A 17,390-nucleotide genomic window follows, 5' to 3' on the forward strand; every position below is an offset into this window, starting at 1 on the left:
AAAAACAAAGCCATGGTATCCCACCATTAAAGATTTCTTAGCATGCTTTGTACGAGCCACTGTGTTCATGCTTGGAGTAGGTAAGGAGCTTACCTTGCAGTTCATTTTCAAAATGGAAAATGGGCTTTCTTTTCCTTCCTGAGCTGCTGATTTCCTCCCTTCCTTGTACTGTTATTTTTTATCAAGAAGATGTGAAGTATACACCACGTGTATTAATACCTGGAAATAAAGACACTAGAAAAAGGCTCACCAACACATCAGCCAGCACTCTTCCTAATTGTCCCTTATCCTCTGCCATCAATTCCTTGAAATTACAACTGGGAATGTCAGAGCTGAATGGTTGCCGGTATCTGAGGTAGGTGAGGAACCAGTCTGCCAGCTATAGCCAGCTGCTTACCCCTTGGAAGAACTTGGGTTTGACTGTGAAATAGTTCCAAGTGACAATGGAAATAACTTCTTTTTCTTGCAGAGACCCTTTTTCCCTTTTCCTTAGGCAACAAGGGTATTGCTTTGCATTCTCCAAAGCTGGTCCTTAAGAGAAGGGCTGGCAACACCGGATGGTTTGCTGGTTTCATTTAATAATTTGCTTTCTTCTGTTTGATGAATCAATTAGCTTGCTAAGCAGATACATCGTGGGAAACTGGTCTGTTTCTGATCTGTGGTACTGTTTCAAAGTGGGTTGCCATTCAGTTTGTTGATGTTGTCTTTACCAGCCAAGTCTCCAAGCTGCTGACCTGTGAAATTAAAAGAACTCCTTGCAGACTTGGGTCTCAGCCTTGAGGTCTAAGAAGCAGCATCCGTCAGTGCTTTTCACAGAGAAATAACATTGCTATAGCAGTAAACTATTCCTAAGAGACAAACATTTTAATGCAGGAGCTGATGAACAATAATTAAGAACTTCCATTAGTTTGCTAATCTGAAATTTAGTCCTCAGTAAGCCTGAGACCCATTTAAATCGTCCACTTGCTAGACACCTTGTTCAAAATCTCCATTTCACCACTGAACTGCATAATCTGACTGATCCTATCTCATATATATGTATGAAGAGCAGAATGGCTATTGTGAGCCCTTTGAGAATCTCTTTCTTTTTTACTTCTACTGACTGGCATAAAATAGTCCTCTGGGAGGCACATGTTGTCATGCAGGCCCCTTGGCTATGACTGAAAGATAAAATAAGTGTTAAAAGTTTTGTCTTAGACCTTAGAGAAGTCAGGCCTTCCAGGGTTTGTGTGAAAAAATGTTACATTTCTGAGCAGCATAGTGGAGAGCACTGGTGGTCTCTACCCCAAGCTGTATGGGGTCTGAAGGTAGCTGGTTACTGTCTTTTCACTGCTTCTTGCTGCATGCTTTGTCAGGAAAGAGAAGGATTTATCAGTGATATAGATGATGGGATTGAGTGCACCCTCAGCATGTTTTCTGATGACACCAAACTGAGTGGTGCAGTTTATACAGCAGAAGGAAGGGACCATCCAGAGGGACCTGGATAAACTCGAAAGGTTTATCAAGGTCCCTCCACCTTTATCAAAAGGTGGGCGCTTGTGAACCTGATGAGGTTCAACAAAGTAAAGTGCAAGGTTTTGCACCTGGGTCAGGGTAATCCCAAATACGTGTACAAACTGGGGGAAAAATTCCTTGAGAATAGCCCTGCTGAGAAGGAGTTTGTGGTACTGATTGATGGAAAGCTTAACATGAGCCAGCAGTGTGTGCTTGCAGCCAGAAGGCCAAGTATATCCTGGGCTACATTAAAATAGGAATGGCAAGCAAGGAGAGGGAAGTGATTGTCCCCCTCCACTCAGCTCTTGTGAAGCCCCATCTGGAGTACTGCGTCCAGATCTGGGGCCACCAACCCAGGAAAGATGTGGAGCTGTTGGAGAGGGTCCAGAGGAGGGCCATGGAGGTAATCAAAGGTATGGAGCACCTCTCTCATGCAGATAGGCTGCAGGAACAAAGCTTGTTCAGCCTGGAATAAAGGTGGCTGCAGGAAGACTTCACTGTGGCCTTCCAATATTTAAGGGAAGTTTATAAAAATGAGGGAATCAACTTTTTACAAAAGTAGATATTGATAGGATAAAGGGGAATGGTTTTAAATTAAAGGAATGGAGATTTAGATTAGATGTCAGGGGAAAGTTTTTCACTGAGAGTGGTGAGGTGCTGGAGCAGGTTGCCCAGAAAGGTTTTGGATACTCCATCTCTGGAACTGTTTAAGGCCAGGTTGGATGGGTCCCTTGGCAACCTGATTGAATACTTGATCCAATGATTGATAACCCTCTCTGCTGGATCCTTAAAGTCTCTCCCAACACAAGCCATTCTATTATCCTATTGTATTCTCCTTTATGGGCTTCTCACCTTGGCAGGAAACATGGGGTTAGTCCTGTGTTTGGTGCATATGGGCCTACTGTCTTCATAGGACTGTGCTAGTCTCCTCAAGAGAGCTTCTTCTCAAAACATTTGCCACACTTCATGCTCTCTTCTAATTTGTCTTTGCAGGTGACATTGTGGGCCTTTACAATTCAGTCGGCCAAGGCGATCTGCTCTCCACTGGCATTGTAACACGTGTCACCTCCAGAGCAGTGACCATTGCCTTTGAGGAATCTCGAGATGGCATGCTGAGTGTGGATCATGAGAGCTCATACCGCCTGCTGAAATTAGCCAACGATATCACCTACAACAGGATAAAAAAGTAAGGGCTGTGAGGTGGCAGCTCACCTAGGGTCACCACTCAGGAGCACAGAGGCCAATTGAAAATTGCCAGGCTTATTCTAGGAAAACCCTTCTGAGGCTGATCTCGGCACTTGGCTGAACTGATGTGCTGAAAAATCGTAAGATCCAACTGTGTCAAACCAGAGCAACAGTAGAAAGGGGAAATGTGTGGCAGGTTCAGGGGATGTGAGGAGTCAGGGATGCAGCAGTTAGATACAATCAGCCTGTTGTGCCCAAAAACTTCTGTCACCAGGATACACTGCTCTGGCCTCTGACTTGTGCAGGGAATCTTTTGAAGGAATACACACAATGCTTATAACCTGTTTTTTTCTGTGGCAGAGCTCTAAATGCACTAAAGCAGTACCACGGTGGTCCAGCCTCTGATCTGATTGATGTCCTCTTCTTTTCTTTGGATCCAAGCCCATCCAGTGAAACAAGTAAGGATGTTTCTAAGACTTTGTAAAACAGGAGAGCTCTTTTAGATCTGTCAGTAAAAGCAGATGTTGCTACTCATACAGGTTTTAAGCAAACATCATGGGAAATTACTGAGAGGAAAGAGGTAGAAATGTTCAGTCTCTAGAGCAGTCAGTGAAGCCTGAAGTTGAATGCAAGTAATAAATAGCGTTGCAGCTAGCAACATTAAATACCTATTTCTCATTGTTAATGGGTCACTGGACACGCTAACCTGCTGTAAAGACACTTGTCATCCCTGGTCTACCAGAGATACAGAATTACCCAGACTCTTCAGCTAGCTAATGTTCACTTTCCTCAAAGAGTACCAAGTAAAGCTGAATTCTGGCATTAACAAAAGCTGAATTTGTGATGGGAGAATTTGTTTGCACACATTCAAGAGTCTGAAATTGAATTTATGTTATGAGGCACTTCTTATTTGCTTCCTGCTCCAATCCCATCCATAAACTTCAGAGATCAGAAGCTGCCTGCACTGCTTCTGTACAGAAAATCCAATAACTCAGCCTACATGGGAATTAAGTGAATGTGGAACTACTGCAATTTGAAACAGCATGGGAATGCTTGTTTTTTTTTGTTTTTTTTTTTGTTTGTTTGTTTGTTTGTTTGTTCGTTTGTTTTTTACAACCTTGTGACTATATTCAGTCAAGGTGGAAATACTCAGGCTGCTTTGGTTTCATTGTCAAATATTTAAAACCTCACAACTTGGCTTTACCAACAGCTGCCCAAAAAAATTGCGTAGGAGTAGAATCCCCTTTTACTCTGATCTTACGTGATTTGAGTTTTTAAAAGATGAAAGATGCAGTTACATGGCTAAACTTTCAAGGAAACCATGGGGAAAGCAAATCAGCAGAATATGAGGGCTTGGCAAGTGTTAATGAATATTGTCCCTTGACAGAAGGGAAACATCACCAGGGCTGCACACAGCAGAGAAGGAAGGCAGAAGGTAAACCAATTTGCCTTACAGGATCAGGCAGACATTCTGTATGTAAGCTGGGCAGAGAGCACAGGTCTCTCCTGAGGCACAGGGCTTACTGCTCCGAAGTGTATCATGAGTTATGTCATCCATCACTGGTCTCCTTGTTGGCCAGGGCTGTGTTTGGTTTCATCCCCTCTGTGCAGGCTGTTACAGTTTTCCCAGTTACCTTGATTACTGCATTTAGTTGTCCACAACTTTACACCTCTTTCACATACTTACTTCCATTACCTTCAGGCTAGGTTTCTGATAGGATACATCAGGGCTGAAGAATTAATGCTAATGTGAGTCATACCTCCCTAGATCTGACACTGAGCTTAGTCTGAGTCAAACCTTTTAGCCTTTTGACTATACTGGGACTTTGGTGTACTCAGGTTTTTAACATTAAATAGAAGAATTAAATATTAATGTACTAACTTTCATAGCAGCTTTAACTCCACCTTTTTCCTCTGGTGGCAGAGCTGCCTCTGTAATGAAGAAAAACAGTGAATTGCTCAGATGTGCCAACTGAAGTGCAAAGATGAATTTTACATCTCCCCAGTGCCAAGAATATGGATTTATAGAAACATTCAGCTGCATTAGGAAGGAGATGCAATATGAGAAGGCAGCACATCACCTGAGAAGAGCAAAATGCTCTGGCAGGGTGGAAAGGCCTTCCATTTACCTTTTCACTTTATAGCTCCTTTCTCACTAATGAGAAAGATGTTATACTAGCCAGTAATTAAATAATAATAACTTCAAGTATAAATAGATCCTGTAAGGTCCCTTCAATTATCATCCTCCACCGAGTTGAAGAGAAGGTCAGTCTGGCTGGATAAATTCTGTGTCTTATGCCTGTGAGACAGCACATGCAGGTTCTCAGGTATATTGAACACCTGGGGAAATAGATCTGTGTTTCAGCAAATAGTGTAGGAACTTGCAATGTGTGGCTTGTTTGCAAAAGGCAGACCATCCAAAGAAAAAGCTAACACTGACATTTGTGTAGAAAAAGAGAAAGGCCCAGAGTAGAGTTCCTGCCTCATCTAGGCTGGAAAGGCAGCTTTTGTGACTATCTTCTGTGACAGCATGCAAACCAAATGACAAGGAAATTGAGAATTAAAGGGGTCAATGGAAAGTGTAAGCACTCATCTCCATGCTCAGATAATTGAGGAGTTTTCTCCCAGGGGCAAATTAGGCTCCAGCAAGTGATACAGGGAGCAGCAGCATCTTAAGTCTAACTTCTTAAATGTTTGTTTGTTTGTTTGTTTTCCCCAATGGTTGTTTATGCAGGGGATATCTCTTTAGGGGATACCCAAATACAGTTATGCTAGCCTGGCAGAATTTTCTGGCCTATCTGGTAAACAGCTTCTAGCTGCTTGGTTTTTGTTTTTTTTTTATGCTCTTGTGCTGTGATTTCCTCATGAGTGGATCACAGCTGCCTGGCACATCATGGGAGAATGTGCTGCCAAATGCTGTGCCTGGAGGATCTATACTGGAGTCTGTGTCATCCCAAGAGGGTGCCAAAATCCAGTCACTGGCTGATTAGATGGACAAGGAGTCTGATAAAACCAATTTAAATGTGGTTTTAAAGTAGTTAGTAGCTGCTGGCATCTGACCAATGCATGATGTTGGCTTGCTAAAAGAACACCAGTATGCACAGGAGGGTAATAATAACAAAAACAAATTCTGTGCCCTTTTTTCCCCCCAGCTCCTGATGACTTCCAGAGTTACTGCTGCGGTGCTAATTTGCACGCAGCTGTTTCCTACAGGATCTGGAAAATCCTGCTTGCTATTTGCTGTACTTGCTGAGTTGTGCCCTTATTCTGTGCTGTTCATCTCTCCTCCTTGCTGGAGGTTGCTGGAATTGGACATAATGGGCATCTATAGATCATAGATGGGCGTTGTGTGGTGGATCCCAAGCCCTTGCAAAACACTTAAAAATGCAACTCAGAATAAGTATTCTTGGCATAAGAAAAAAAAAACACTAGATAGGCTGTAGGAAGAATAACCTGGAGTATCAAAAGGAGCGTATGAATATATAACCAATGAGTAAACGAGATCTGCAGATACGAGTGGGACTGGTCCCCATCACAAAGTATTTCTAAGCCTTACCTTGCTATCTTCAGAAAAATCCTTGCTAAGCCAAGCCTTACCTTGCTATCTTCAGAAAAATCCCAGCAGGCTTTTCAGAAGGCAAATTCTGAACTGAGTAGGGTTTATGCTTATCAGGCTTGGTAGAAAGCAAAATACAGATGCGTGTAAGAAACACTTTGCTTAGCTCTCCTCCATTTAACCTGCATCTGTGGCTCAGGACTTTCACACTGACAGACTGCAAGAAAGCCTTCCCTGCTTACAGCTGCTGTCTCATACCATATATGTATATGTTGTTGTGAATGTATAGAAAGGCTTTGCTAGCCAGCAGAGGCCAGCATTGCTCTGCTTGCTGCGCACCACAGAGTCAGCCAGGCTGGATGCACAATATCCCTCTCATACAGAGAATTCCCTGTTGCAAGCCTAGGCCCATGCAGAGGTGCCCCCAGAAAAATCCAACTCAGCAGGCAGAGATCTGTGAAAGCAAACAGATTTGTAGGAAAACATATATTGAGCTCATGCTATATCACTTGCAAAAGTCTTCAGTGTTTTTTGTCCCTCTGTTGTACGATGCTTCCTGTCATCATGGGAGCCATGAAATGGGCCCTGAAATCTGCAGGGCAAACTAAGCAGTCTGGACAACTCGACTGCTAAATACTTAACAAGGAGGGCATGGAAAGTTACCTGTCTAAGGAGATGTTGCTGGAAGACCAAACATGATGGCCAAGATGTTTTCCCCTCCCCCCTCCAAGCATAAAGCTCCTACACAGAGTTCTGAGTCTGGAGCTGGACTACTTGAACCCCATTTAGATTCACCCTTACCAAGAATGCAGATTTCATTGTCAGACTTCTGCTCTACAGACTGTAGGGAGGAGATTGGCAGCCCTGGGCAAAGCAGGAGGCATCAATGCAGACTTGGTGCCACAGGGCTGCAGCTGGTTTAAAGCTGTCTCTTGGGACTACCTGTGCAAATCCTGAATTGGTTGCTTGTAAAGAGCACTTGGGCCATCCTGTTGGAGTGGATTAACTGCATTTCTTCAGAGAAGCCTGCTTAAAGCCTGCTGATGGATGGAAGAGAGTTTAGAGGAGCCGCAGCATCCCACAAGCTTTGCCACCCTCCTCCTCCACGGCTTACAATGTGCCCAGCTGGGAAGAGAGGAACTGCCCTTCCAGCAGCTCCTAGCAGCTGTGATTAAGAGGGAAGAGGGTGTGCTTGTGTGTGGAGAAGCCTCTTTCTGACCTCATTCTTTGAGCAAGGAAGTATCAATGACTCCTACATCCCAGCTGTTCCTCACTATGGGAAATGCCTTGTAGTTTTTAAGCTATTCTTTTTTTCCTTGCCCCCTGGATGCATGCTGTTCTTCTCTTAGTCACTGGCAGGCTAACTCAAAAATAACATAAAGCAAGAGCGGAAAACATTACCATTATTTCCCCACCAGCATCCTTAGCATAGCTATGCTTGTTTAACCTAAACACCTCATTTGGATGTGCTGATTCAAAACTCAGTGCCAAAGGTTGTGTAGGAGTTGCACATAAGTTAACATATCTAAAGCCAGAGGAAACTTTTAAGCTTTTGATCAAGCCCTTAATGCAGAGGTAGAGATAAAGCAGATGATGCCCTGCAGGGAATGATGCCCAGAAATTTGTCTTATATAAGCTTTCATGGGAACATTATTTTCGGTAAACCTCAGTGTAATGAGTCATATTTCTGCTGTAATTAACTTTCATAATGAACAAGCAGATTAGCAGCAGGATTAAGTCAGATGAGAATAAATAATGGATTTAAATTATATAAATCTTGGAGGTAAAAAGTGGCTCATGAGAATTCCACCTTTTGCAGTGAAACCAATTCTCTTGTAATGCAATTTGCATATTCATTTCCCTTTTTTCCTTTCTAATCATGAAATCCAAATTAACTTAAGTTTTCAATATTTATACTGCTTGCTTGCATCTATTTCCTGCCTTCCTTTTCTGTCACTGTTAAACAGTATAGGACAGCTGTGGGCTTTTTTGTTTGTTTGTTTGTTCACAGATGCTGTAGTTTGTTTCACTGCTTTTTCACAGCAACTCATTGAGTTTGTTAACTGGAAGAGAAACAATTCATTTGCAAGATCAGCCACTTTCTTCACTTTCTTCTCTCTCTTCACTGAACGCTCGCTAAATACACTGGCTCACCTTCAAAATATCCCCTCCCTGCCCTAAAGGATTTGTATTATGGCAAGAAAATGCTTCCTAAAACACTGCCAAAAGTTAGTTGAGACTAGCTGTGTTCACAACCAAATGCTTGCTCCTTTTGAAACATCGCTGAGCAGGAGAAACAGGGTGGGGGAGAGACTGATGCAGCATGGACAGCTTGATCAAGAAGCAGAACAATCCTTACTTTTACCAGTTTGTGTTCTTCTGGAAGGTGGTATGTACAGTGTAGCTTGCTCCCCGGGAAAGTTATCACCAACATTTGGGCTATGGATTTGTGCTTCTCAGTAAGTTAGGGCTGAGGTCCAAGTGAATCTCCTGCTGTTTCCCCAGTGCCTTTAAAGCTCTACAATGACTCACTGGATGCATCGCAGAGGGAGGCTGTTTCCTTCTCCCTAGCACAAAAGGAGCTTGCCATCATCCACGGACCACCTGGCACAGGGAAGACCACAACAATAGCAGAGATCATCTTGCAAGCTGTACAGCAAGGCCTGAAAGTGAGTAATCAGCAGCAGGAGTGCAGTGATAGCAACCATTCTGATTTATTTTGCAAACTCATTGGGGTTCATGGCAGCTAGAAGAAATCCAGTAGCAGCTGTGTTATGCTGGCTGGGAAGTTTTTCCTACCAGCTGAAATGAGGTGCAAAGAGCAAACCTGAGCTTTGAAGCTTCTAATTATAAGAGACCCTGCACTGGTGCTTCAAGCCAAGATGAAAATTTGTGAATTGCCTTTGGTGTCTGGAGGCTGTGGAGATGCCAGTGATTTTTTTCCTGCTTAGTTGCGTGCTCTCATCTCCTCCTCTCCGCTGAGTGCCTTCCTGTTGCTCAGGCATTGTTGCTCCAGTGCTTCACTTACGGCAGTAACAAGCACTTTGGTGTTTTTTTTCCCCCCTCACAGGTCCTGTGCTGTGCCCCTTCCAATGTTGCAGTGGATAACCTGGTGGAAAAACTGGCTGGCTACAAAGCCCGCATCCTGCGGCTCGGGCACCCTGCTCGCCTGCTGGAGCCCATCCAGCAGCATTCCTTGGATGCAGTCTTGGCTTGCAGTGACAGTGCCCAGATAGTGGCAGATGTCAGGAAGGACATTGACCAGGCCTTTGTAAGTGTCCCCACAACACACCCCACATGGGTAACCTGAATGCCATCTCTCTATATTAAGAGTACTCCATCTGTTAGCCAGGCAAGCTACTTTGTAAGTGAGGAGTCACTCTGCCACTTCTTGATTACCCTTAGAAGAGAACTTGGCCTTGGAGAAAAGGCATTAAGGCACAAGCAAAGCCATCAGAATCAGGGGACACTTCCAGCCTGAAGAAGCATCTCACAGAGACAGCCTCTCTTCTGGAGTGTGCCTGAGCCTGCTTGTTCACTGTCCAGCAGCACTCATCTTTTTCTGCTGTAGAGCCAGAAGAGGGCAAAGCTCCTCCTAGCAGAATTCCTCATTGAAGTGGCAAAATCATAATCATTACTGTTGCACCATGGGGAGATGCTGCAGTGTCCTGCTCTCCAGATTATCTGCCTGGAATTGTTCACACGGTTCTCTTCTCCAGAAGAGGAAGGGAAGCGTCTGCATCATTAATTCACTTCCTGATGAGATATCTAGCTGTCCTGACACTCCCTCCCACTCTCAGCCACCTCAAGTAGTAAGTAGAGTACACTATAAAAATGCATCCTTAATTTCTTCTTTCTCAACCTAATTTATTTTTTTATAACTTAATTTACGGAGTAGCTTTTCTATTTGGGATAATAGGCTTTGATGCTAATTAGAATTTTGCTGGTTGTAGCATTGTCCAAAAGCCATTCTTCAGATGCTTCCAACTTAGGCAAGGTTTTTTGTCTCAGTGGGACACACAGAAAAGCATCTTCATACCCCTACATGTGCTGTGCCATACTTGCCCAAGCATATTGTTCTGCCCTTCAGTAGTGCACCATGCATGTATTATTTTTTTTTAAGTGATGGAGGTTGAACATGGCTTTCAGCTCCATGAACATTAATCTGCAGCCACTGCTGTGGCAGCGACTTCAATTTTCCCAAATGTGTCTGTGCATCATCCAGCATTTCTCTTGCTGTCTTCAAGCATATTTATTGTTTGAGCACTCAGAGAAGTCACTTGACAAATTGTTCTTGCACATTTCATGTAAGGGTAAGAGAGGGCATGCAATAGCTGGATGAGGTCGTACTCATAGCTGGGAGGCAAGTTTGTGATGAGAATACACTTATCTCCTGGGATGGAGACCCTGTTGTAGTCACAGCTATAAGCAGGATTTATTTCTTTTTTTAAAAACTTCATAATTGTTGATTCACTTGATGAACTCTAAAATAACAGGCAAAAAAGCAAGAGCTAACAACGTACTACTGCAGTCCAGCCTGTATGATGGTGCTTTGCCCTACCACAACCAGGTTTTTCCACAGAAAAGAGGCACCTGACCTACTGACTTCCCTTTCCCTCTCTAGGGGACAGACAATTCACCTCTGAGGCCCTGGATCGTCTCCCTAATCCTTAGTGTCTTTAGTGTCTTAGTGTCCTTTCAGTTTCCCCTAGTTGCTCATTTAATCTTTTCTTCCTTTGCTCACTCCCCATTTTGACTCTCCTTTTCTTCTTCTTCCTTACATTCAGCCTTAGGGAGACTAGTAGCATACCTGAAAATCCATGCTCTTTATACATGTTTTCTGTCCATCATTTTTTTCTTTCAGTGTAGGCTGGAAGTACTCCAGGACATCAACTTCTGAATACTGTGTGTACCAACAAGGGTGTAATCCCATGTTACTTGAGCAAAAAAGGCAGATATTTTTAGTGGCATTAAGCAAGATCATCTGGCAGTTCAGGCCACCAGTTAGTTAGACCTACAACCAACTCCAGAAGAAAGCCAGCCTAAATCAAGCCAAGTATGCAAAACCCTATAGCTCAGCTTTGGAAGCAAGGTGTGACCTTAGATGCAGCTCCTAGACCAAATCATGAAGGGTGGGGGCCCAAATAATGCAGATTGGAGCCTGCTGGCACCTGTGATGCCCTAACAAGGAGTGAGTGGGCTCAGTGAGCCAAGTGTTGTCCTTGGGGTTGACTGAAAGTTCTGCAGTGGGCTGGATTCAGCCAGATGTTTGGATCTTAATGACACAAGCCAGTTGCTATTGCTAATTTTCTAACTAGATGTTTTTTGCAGAACAGATGCAAAACTTGGCAGTACTGGCACCAGCAATTTTGCTCTATAATCTTCCTGTGTTCCAAGCAGAGAGGAAGCTGACACTGATCTATTTTGTTCCTTCAGCTCAATGAATATCTGGATTGGCACCCACCCTCTTCTTTTGAGCCAAGCTAAGGGAAAGATGCTTGTATGATCTCTCCCCTGTAACTTATAAATCTGTCCACCCTCTTGACTCCCCTTTACATGTCAAGACCTCACAGATATTAAATACATAGAAGCATAACCAAAGCAGGATGGCTGAGTAGACAAGAGGCACAAAGAAATGTCTTTGCTAGAGGGAATGCTGTGATATGAGCTGAGCCGTGTTGGGGACCAGAGAATCCGTTCATACAGAAGATGTTCTAGAACCATCAGGTCTCATTGGTTCAGCTGCGTGTGAGAGCCTGTGTGTGTACCCTTGTTAGGTTACTCATGTCATCAGCCTTCCCTCGAAGAAAATAGTCCAAATTCCCACTTGAGTGTTTGGGCAGCTTTCTCACGGTGACTTGCAGTGACCAATAGCTTGTCCCTTGTTTCATAGCTGCTGATTTGTAACTGGGGTAGTGCTAGCAATCCATGGTGATGATTTGATGGTTTAGATATATTTAATCTGTGTTGCTAAAAAAAAATCCCCATGAGCCTGTCTGCGTGTTGCTGTGAATCATTTACAGCAACTCAGAGATGCCTCTTCAAAAATGCAGAGCTGCTGCTGTGGTAGTCTGGGGGTCAGTCATGTTGGGGCCCCTCCTGCTTCAAGGTCACTTGGAGCCCAAGAGTCTTTGCTTCCCCTGAGCTAGGAGCAGACCAAGACAGAGTGTGTTTGTGATGTTCCTCACCCAACAAGGGCACAAAACCCTCACTGTTATATTTTACTCTCCTCTTGGTGCTAAAGTACTTCTGCTCCTGTGTGAACTTTGTTGTATTGACCAAAACGTCTGACCTTCTATCCCTGCTGGACACTGAAAAAGCACAGAGCAGAGCAGGGCTGGAACAGAGGGTTTAAAGACAAGGAGTTACTCTTTAACAGTCGTTTACGTTTCTAATTCAAAATGTGCAGCCAGAAGAGTTGAAGTATGGGCTATCTATGTCTGAGACATCACTGTCTAGACCAAGAGTGATGATGCTACTCCGGATGCTCCTGGAGGGTGTGTTAGTGGTATTCTTGTTCTGCTGCTTCATGCTTTGAGCCTGGGGTTGTATTGCTATAGTCATACTTAACTGCATTTCAAGCAGTGCTGATTGCAAGAAGGGGCTTGCTGGTAGGGAGAGGGAAGAGAAACCAGGGGCTTTGTGGAGCTGCTTTTGGTAAGCCAGTGGGTCATGGTGGGCATAGAGGAGCCATGCTGAATCTGTCTACTTTGGTTATCAGATAAGCTGAACATATCCCTCTTTGCTCTATCTTGATTTTTTTTTTTACAGGCAAAATCCCAAAAGGCTCAAGACAAAGGGGAGCGAGGCCATTTTCTCAGCAAGATTAAGGCACTGAGAAAGGAGCTGAAGGAACGAGAAGAAACTGCCATGACTGCAGCCCTTACCCATGCCAGTATAGTCCTTGCTACAAATACAGGTGCACAATCCTCTTTTTCTTGGCAATATTTTACCTCCCGTTGTCAAGTCTCATGTCAACTATGCAGTGCTGCATCCTGCCAGAAGGGAGCCTTAGAGTTCTTGCTCCTGTGAGTCAGTCAAGTTTGCTGCATGCTGTCAAAATCCTGTGTGCAGGAGTGCAGCGAGATCCTCCCTGCTTACGTCCTAGCATGTGTTTCTTCTGTTCCACTCTGAAATGAAGGTGAAGAAGACCTCATGAATTTAGAATATAGGTCTTTGAAGAGCCTTTGCTGGGAACTAGGCTGGCCCATCTTAGTTCTGAGTTGGAGCTGAGCTTCCAGTGCATAAACAAGTGCTTTTGGAAGTGTATAGTCTGCTACTTATTTTGTAAGTCACAAGCTACTTGATTTAATAAGTCACAAGCTTTCCTGCTTGGATAATTTCCATGGCTGATTGAATACAACAACATGTTTCCATAGCCTGATCTCAGCCTGTGTGTGTTTTGTTAGTTGTGTAAATCACCCAAGTGGAATAAAGCACATGGGATTTTGGGAACTGTTCCAGGTATTGGTCAGGCAGCACATGTAGGCACAACTACACATAGGCAAGTAATAAATACCCTTGCAATTGAAGGGAAACAAAAGTGCTTAAATTTAACACATCCTGAAGTGCTTTTCTGGATCAGATGTACAATACTCCGGAGCCCACTTTTAATCCTCAGATTTGGTTGCTCAGAGATTATTCACTGAAAAGAAACATCAGTAATTTGAGGTCATAAAAAAGAACCTCATGGGGCATTCACAGTTTGCTAACATGAAGGTTAAAAAAAAATCATTCTAGTGAATTATTTTCTGGGTATTCTCTCTCACTTAGAATCATAGAATCACCAAGGTTGGAAAAGACCTCCATGATCCAGTCCAACCATCCACCTGCCACCAGTATTTCCCCAGTAACCCACATCCCTTAGTTCAGTGTCTGAATGTTTCTTTATTACCTCCAGGGACAGTGACTTTACCGTATCCCTGGGCAGTTTTGCCTGAAATAAATATAGGGAGTTTTTGGTTTTTGTTTGTTTGTTTGTTTGTTTGTTTGTTTGTTTTTTAATAAAACTGGTATTTTGTGCTAGCCATTGCAGTGATCAGATGTGCTTTTCTCCTGGGGCTTGCTAGCAAGTCTGGAGGTCTGTGTAATTCTGTTTCAACAAAAGGTGGTAGAAAAACAAAGGAGTTGGACTTTGTGTTTTTTCTCTGTTTGTCAAAAACTGTCTAGTTTGATGGGAATTATTGATGCACACCACATTGCTCTGTTGCTAGGTTCAGCAGAGGGAGAATTTAATCATGGCAACAGAGAGGGACAGTAGCGACCTTTAGTTAATGGAAGTTCGATAAGCCGAGCTGCAGTGCTAGAGGGGAAGAAAACTGTCTGCAGAGCTGTATGCCACAGTAGGACAGGCTTGCTTAGGCAGAGAGAATCTTTCTGGTTCTTTCTTTTCCTTCCACTTGTAGCATGGCAAGAAAAAAAAAAGTCAAGTGCAAACTGTTTGCCTCTTGTTACATGAGCCACAGTGGACTCATATAGGCTGGAAATTATTTGTAAGGAAAGCAGCATCTCAGTTGACAAACTCTGGCATCTGAACTGACATAAAGCTGTAGAGGCAGCAGGGTTTGCAGTGTCAAAGCAAAATCATTCCTAATCAGTGCTGGTTTCAGAACTACAGTGCAGTAGCGTGAGAGCTTTGGAAAAAGACATCTCTGTGAGTGCTGTGACTAAAATCTCTATGTCTGGCACCTGGCTTCTGCATCATTTTCTTTTGCAGCCCCTTTTTTGTTTCTTTATTTTTTGTGAATGCCTTGTTGATGCCTGTGAAATTCACAGCCTCTGATCAGTGCACGGATCAATATCATTTCATGTCAGGATTACAGCAGGATCTGTGTAAGAGTTGTTTGGTCGGTGTTACAAATAGACTATTGTTGTAAAAAATAAACAGCTTTTGTCTCAGATGTCAGATGGTAGTCTTTCTCCCTCCCTTAAGGAGGGACAGTGGAGCATGAGAGTTCAGCATGGCTGGGGAGCGTGGGTCTCCACTGCTCATTTCCCCTCGGGCATCCCTCAGTAGATCACCCAATCTCAAGTCTGTCATCCTTGCAGTTTTTGTTCCTGATAAGTTTTGTTTGCATTTGAGGGCAGAAGGAAAGTGGGTGTTCAGTAGTGTTTTTGCTCTGTTTCTGTTCTGGTGAAGTATTTGAGCATATTGTTCTATTAATTGTCTGTGTTTCACTTGTTTCAGAGATGTTCGGAAGCTTTTGGCCCCAGATGCCAGGGTAGAAAAGGGCAAACAATAAAAGAATCAGGATATCCCGAGTTGGAAGGGACCCATAAGGATTACCAACTGTTATCAGCAAAAAACAATTCTGACCTATACATGTAATGTATATTTATTTGTCATGGACTACAGAGCTGAATTTTTACATATCTGCAGAGAAACATTATTCTATCTGTCTCCCTTAGCCACAATTAAAGCGTTATGAATTGTTTTAAAAATGTGTTGCTTGCTCATGTGCGTTCCTGCTAAGCTGTGCGCTTTCTCCTTCAATTAGGTGCTTCTTCTGATGGCCCACTGAAGCTGCTGCCTGAGAATTACTTTGATCTGGTGGTGATAGATGAGTGTGCCCAAGCCCTGGAAGCCAGCTGCTGGATACCTCTGCTGAAAGCTCCGAAGTGCATCCTGGCTGGGGACCACAAGCAGCTTCCCCCTACCATCATCTCCCACAAGTAAGGAACAGTCTGTGGTCACAGGTTCACGCCTCAAGTTTCAAGACATTTCATTAACATGATTATTTAGCACTGTCCTCCATGGACTGGGTTTAGTCACACAGCCGGGATTACATGAGAGCTGTTTTACTGATAGCCACTGCTTAAAGTTTAATGTGCCTCCATCTGAGCAGGCTTTCTTATTGCACCAGCATGTGACAGTCATGTTACCCACTGCTGACCTACTCACGTCATGGGAAAGCACGTGTAGTCAGTATGGCTGTTTACCTCTTGTGCTGATAACTGCCTGCTGAGCAACTGCTCAAGGACCTGTAAGGGTTTTCAGTTTGCAGATAGAAGAGAAATCTGACAGCCTTCGGCCCTGCTCAGGAGCTGCTGTGAGCTCCTTGCCTAGGAGGTTCTCATGCATGTAGGAGCAGACATGTGGCCTGCCAAACTCTGCGCATCAGCTCCAATTTTGTAGGAATGAGCTTGGATGGGTTGCCTTGATAGAGGTGCTAAAGCAAACCCCAGAAACTGAAGGCAGCTTTGTACCAGTTCCAGGTGTTCATAGTGGGAAAACTAGCTTACGCAGTCCCAGGGAGATGTCAGCCTTTGAAACTTACCCATACCCATTTTGGATAGGTACTTTAAAATGCATCGAGGACATGATCCAGCAGCTAGATTCCCTGCCTTCTCTGAGATTGCTGGTCGCCCACATTCCACACGTAATTAGGTCTTGTGTGTCCACAGTGAAGAGGATCCTCTGCACAAAAAATGGGGCAGACAGAGAGTATGAGTGCATAAGTGCAGCAAGGCAGAAAGCTCAGGTAGAATGATAGAATAGCTCGGGTTGGAAGAGACCTCAAGGATCATCAGAGTCCAACCTCCCCACCACAAGCTGCCAATCACTGGATCAAGTAATGGATCAGATTGCTCAGGGCCCCATTCAACCTGGCCTTAAGCACATTCAGGGTTGGGGCATCCACAACCTCTTTGGGCAGCCTGTTCCAGCACCTCACTACTCCCTCAGTAAAGAACTTCCCCCTGACGTCTAATCTAAATCTCCTCTCCTTTAGTTTAAAACAGTTCCCCCTTGTCCTGTCATGCCAAACCATGTTTTAGGAAGATCTGTGACCCTGGCAACATTTTCAGTGTCACAGAAAAGTGCTCAAAAGCATTGTGATGATGTAGAGGCCTTCCCACTGTGGGCTTTATACAGGAGACAGGTGAGATGAACAGTGTGAGATGAGGGCATGCTGTCCTTGCTGGTAGCTGGGGGATTGATGGTTGCTTTCAGCATGCTTGTCTGCATCCTTACATCAGTCATCTGAAATGTCCTCAGCTCCAGAGAATTCAGTGTGTTGAGCTTGAGTTGCTCATTTGTTTTTTCCTTTAGTGAGAAAGTGTGCTTGTGTTATGCTCTAATACTGGATTACGCAAAATTGTGTGTATTTTATCAGATGTTACTCCTGAGAGATGTGTCATCAGCAGAGACATTTTC

The 17,390-nt window shown here is 43.8% G+C and overlaps 1 protein-coding gene across 2 annotated transcripts in view; it reads left to right on the top strand.

Annotated features, from left to right (window-relative positions):
- The window catches only part of IGHMBP2 (immunoglobulin mu DNA binding protein 2), a 35,784-nt gene that overhangs the window by 1,364 nt on the left and 17,030 nt on the right, over positions 1 to 17,390 (top strand). Inside the window, exons 3-9 of one of the 2 annotated variants that reach the window (XM_042882692.1) lie at positions 2,488 to 2,680; positions 3,040 to 3,137; positions 8,741 to 8,904; positions 9,306 to 9,506; positions 9,955 to 10,047; positions 13,007 to 13,154; positions 15,733 to 15,907. In XM_042882692.1, coding sequence (XP_042738626.1) covers positions 2,488 to 2,680; positions 3,040 to 3,137; positions 8,741 to 8,904; positions 9,306 to 9,506; positions 9,955 to 10,047; positions 13,007 to 13,154; positions 15,733 to 15,907 — 1,072 coding nt within the window. The remainder of the gene's footprint in view (positions 1 to 2,487; positions 2,681 to 3,039; positions 3,138 to 8,740; positions 8,905 to 9,305; positions 9,507 to 9,954; positions 10,048 to 13,006; positions 13,155 to 15,732; positions 15,908 to 17,390) is intronic. The other variant, XM_042882693.1, reaches the window with a different exon arrangement.

The sequence above is a fragment of the Lagopus leucura genome, unplaced genomic scaffold (genome assembly GCF_019238085.1).
Source record: "Lagopus leucura isolate 7727_CA_CO unplaced genomic scaffold, USGS_WTPT01 Super-Scaffold_100035, whole genome shotgun sequence".
In the NCBI taxonomy this organism is placed as follows: Eukaryota; Metazoa; Chordata; class Aves; order Galliformes; family Phasianidae; genus Lagopus; species Lagopus leucura.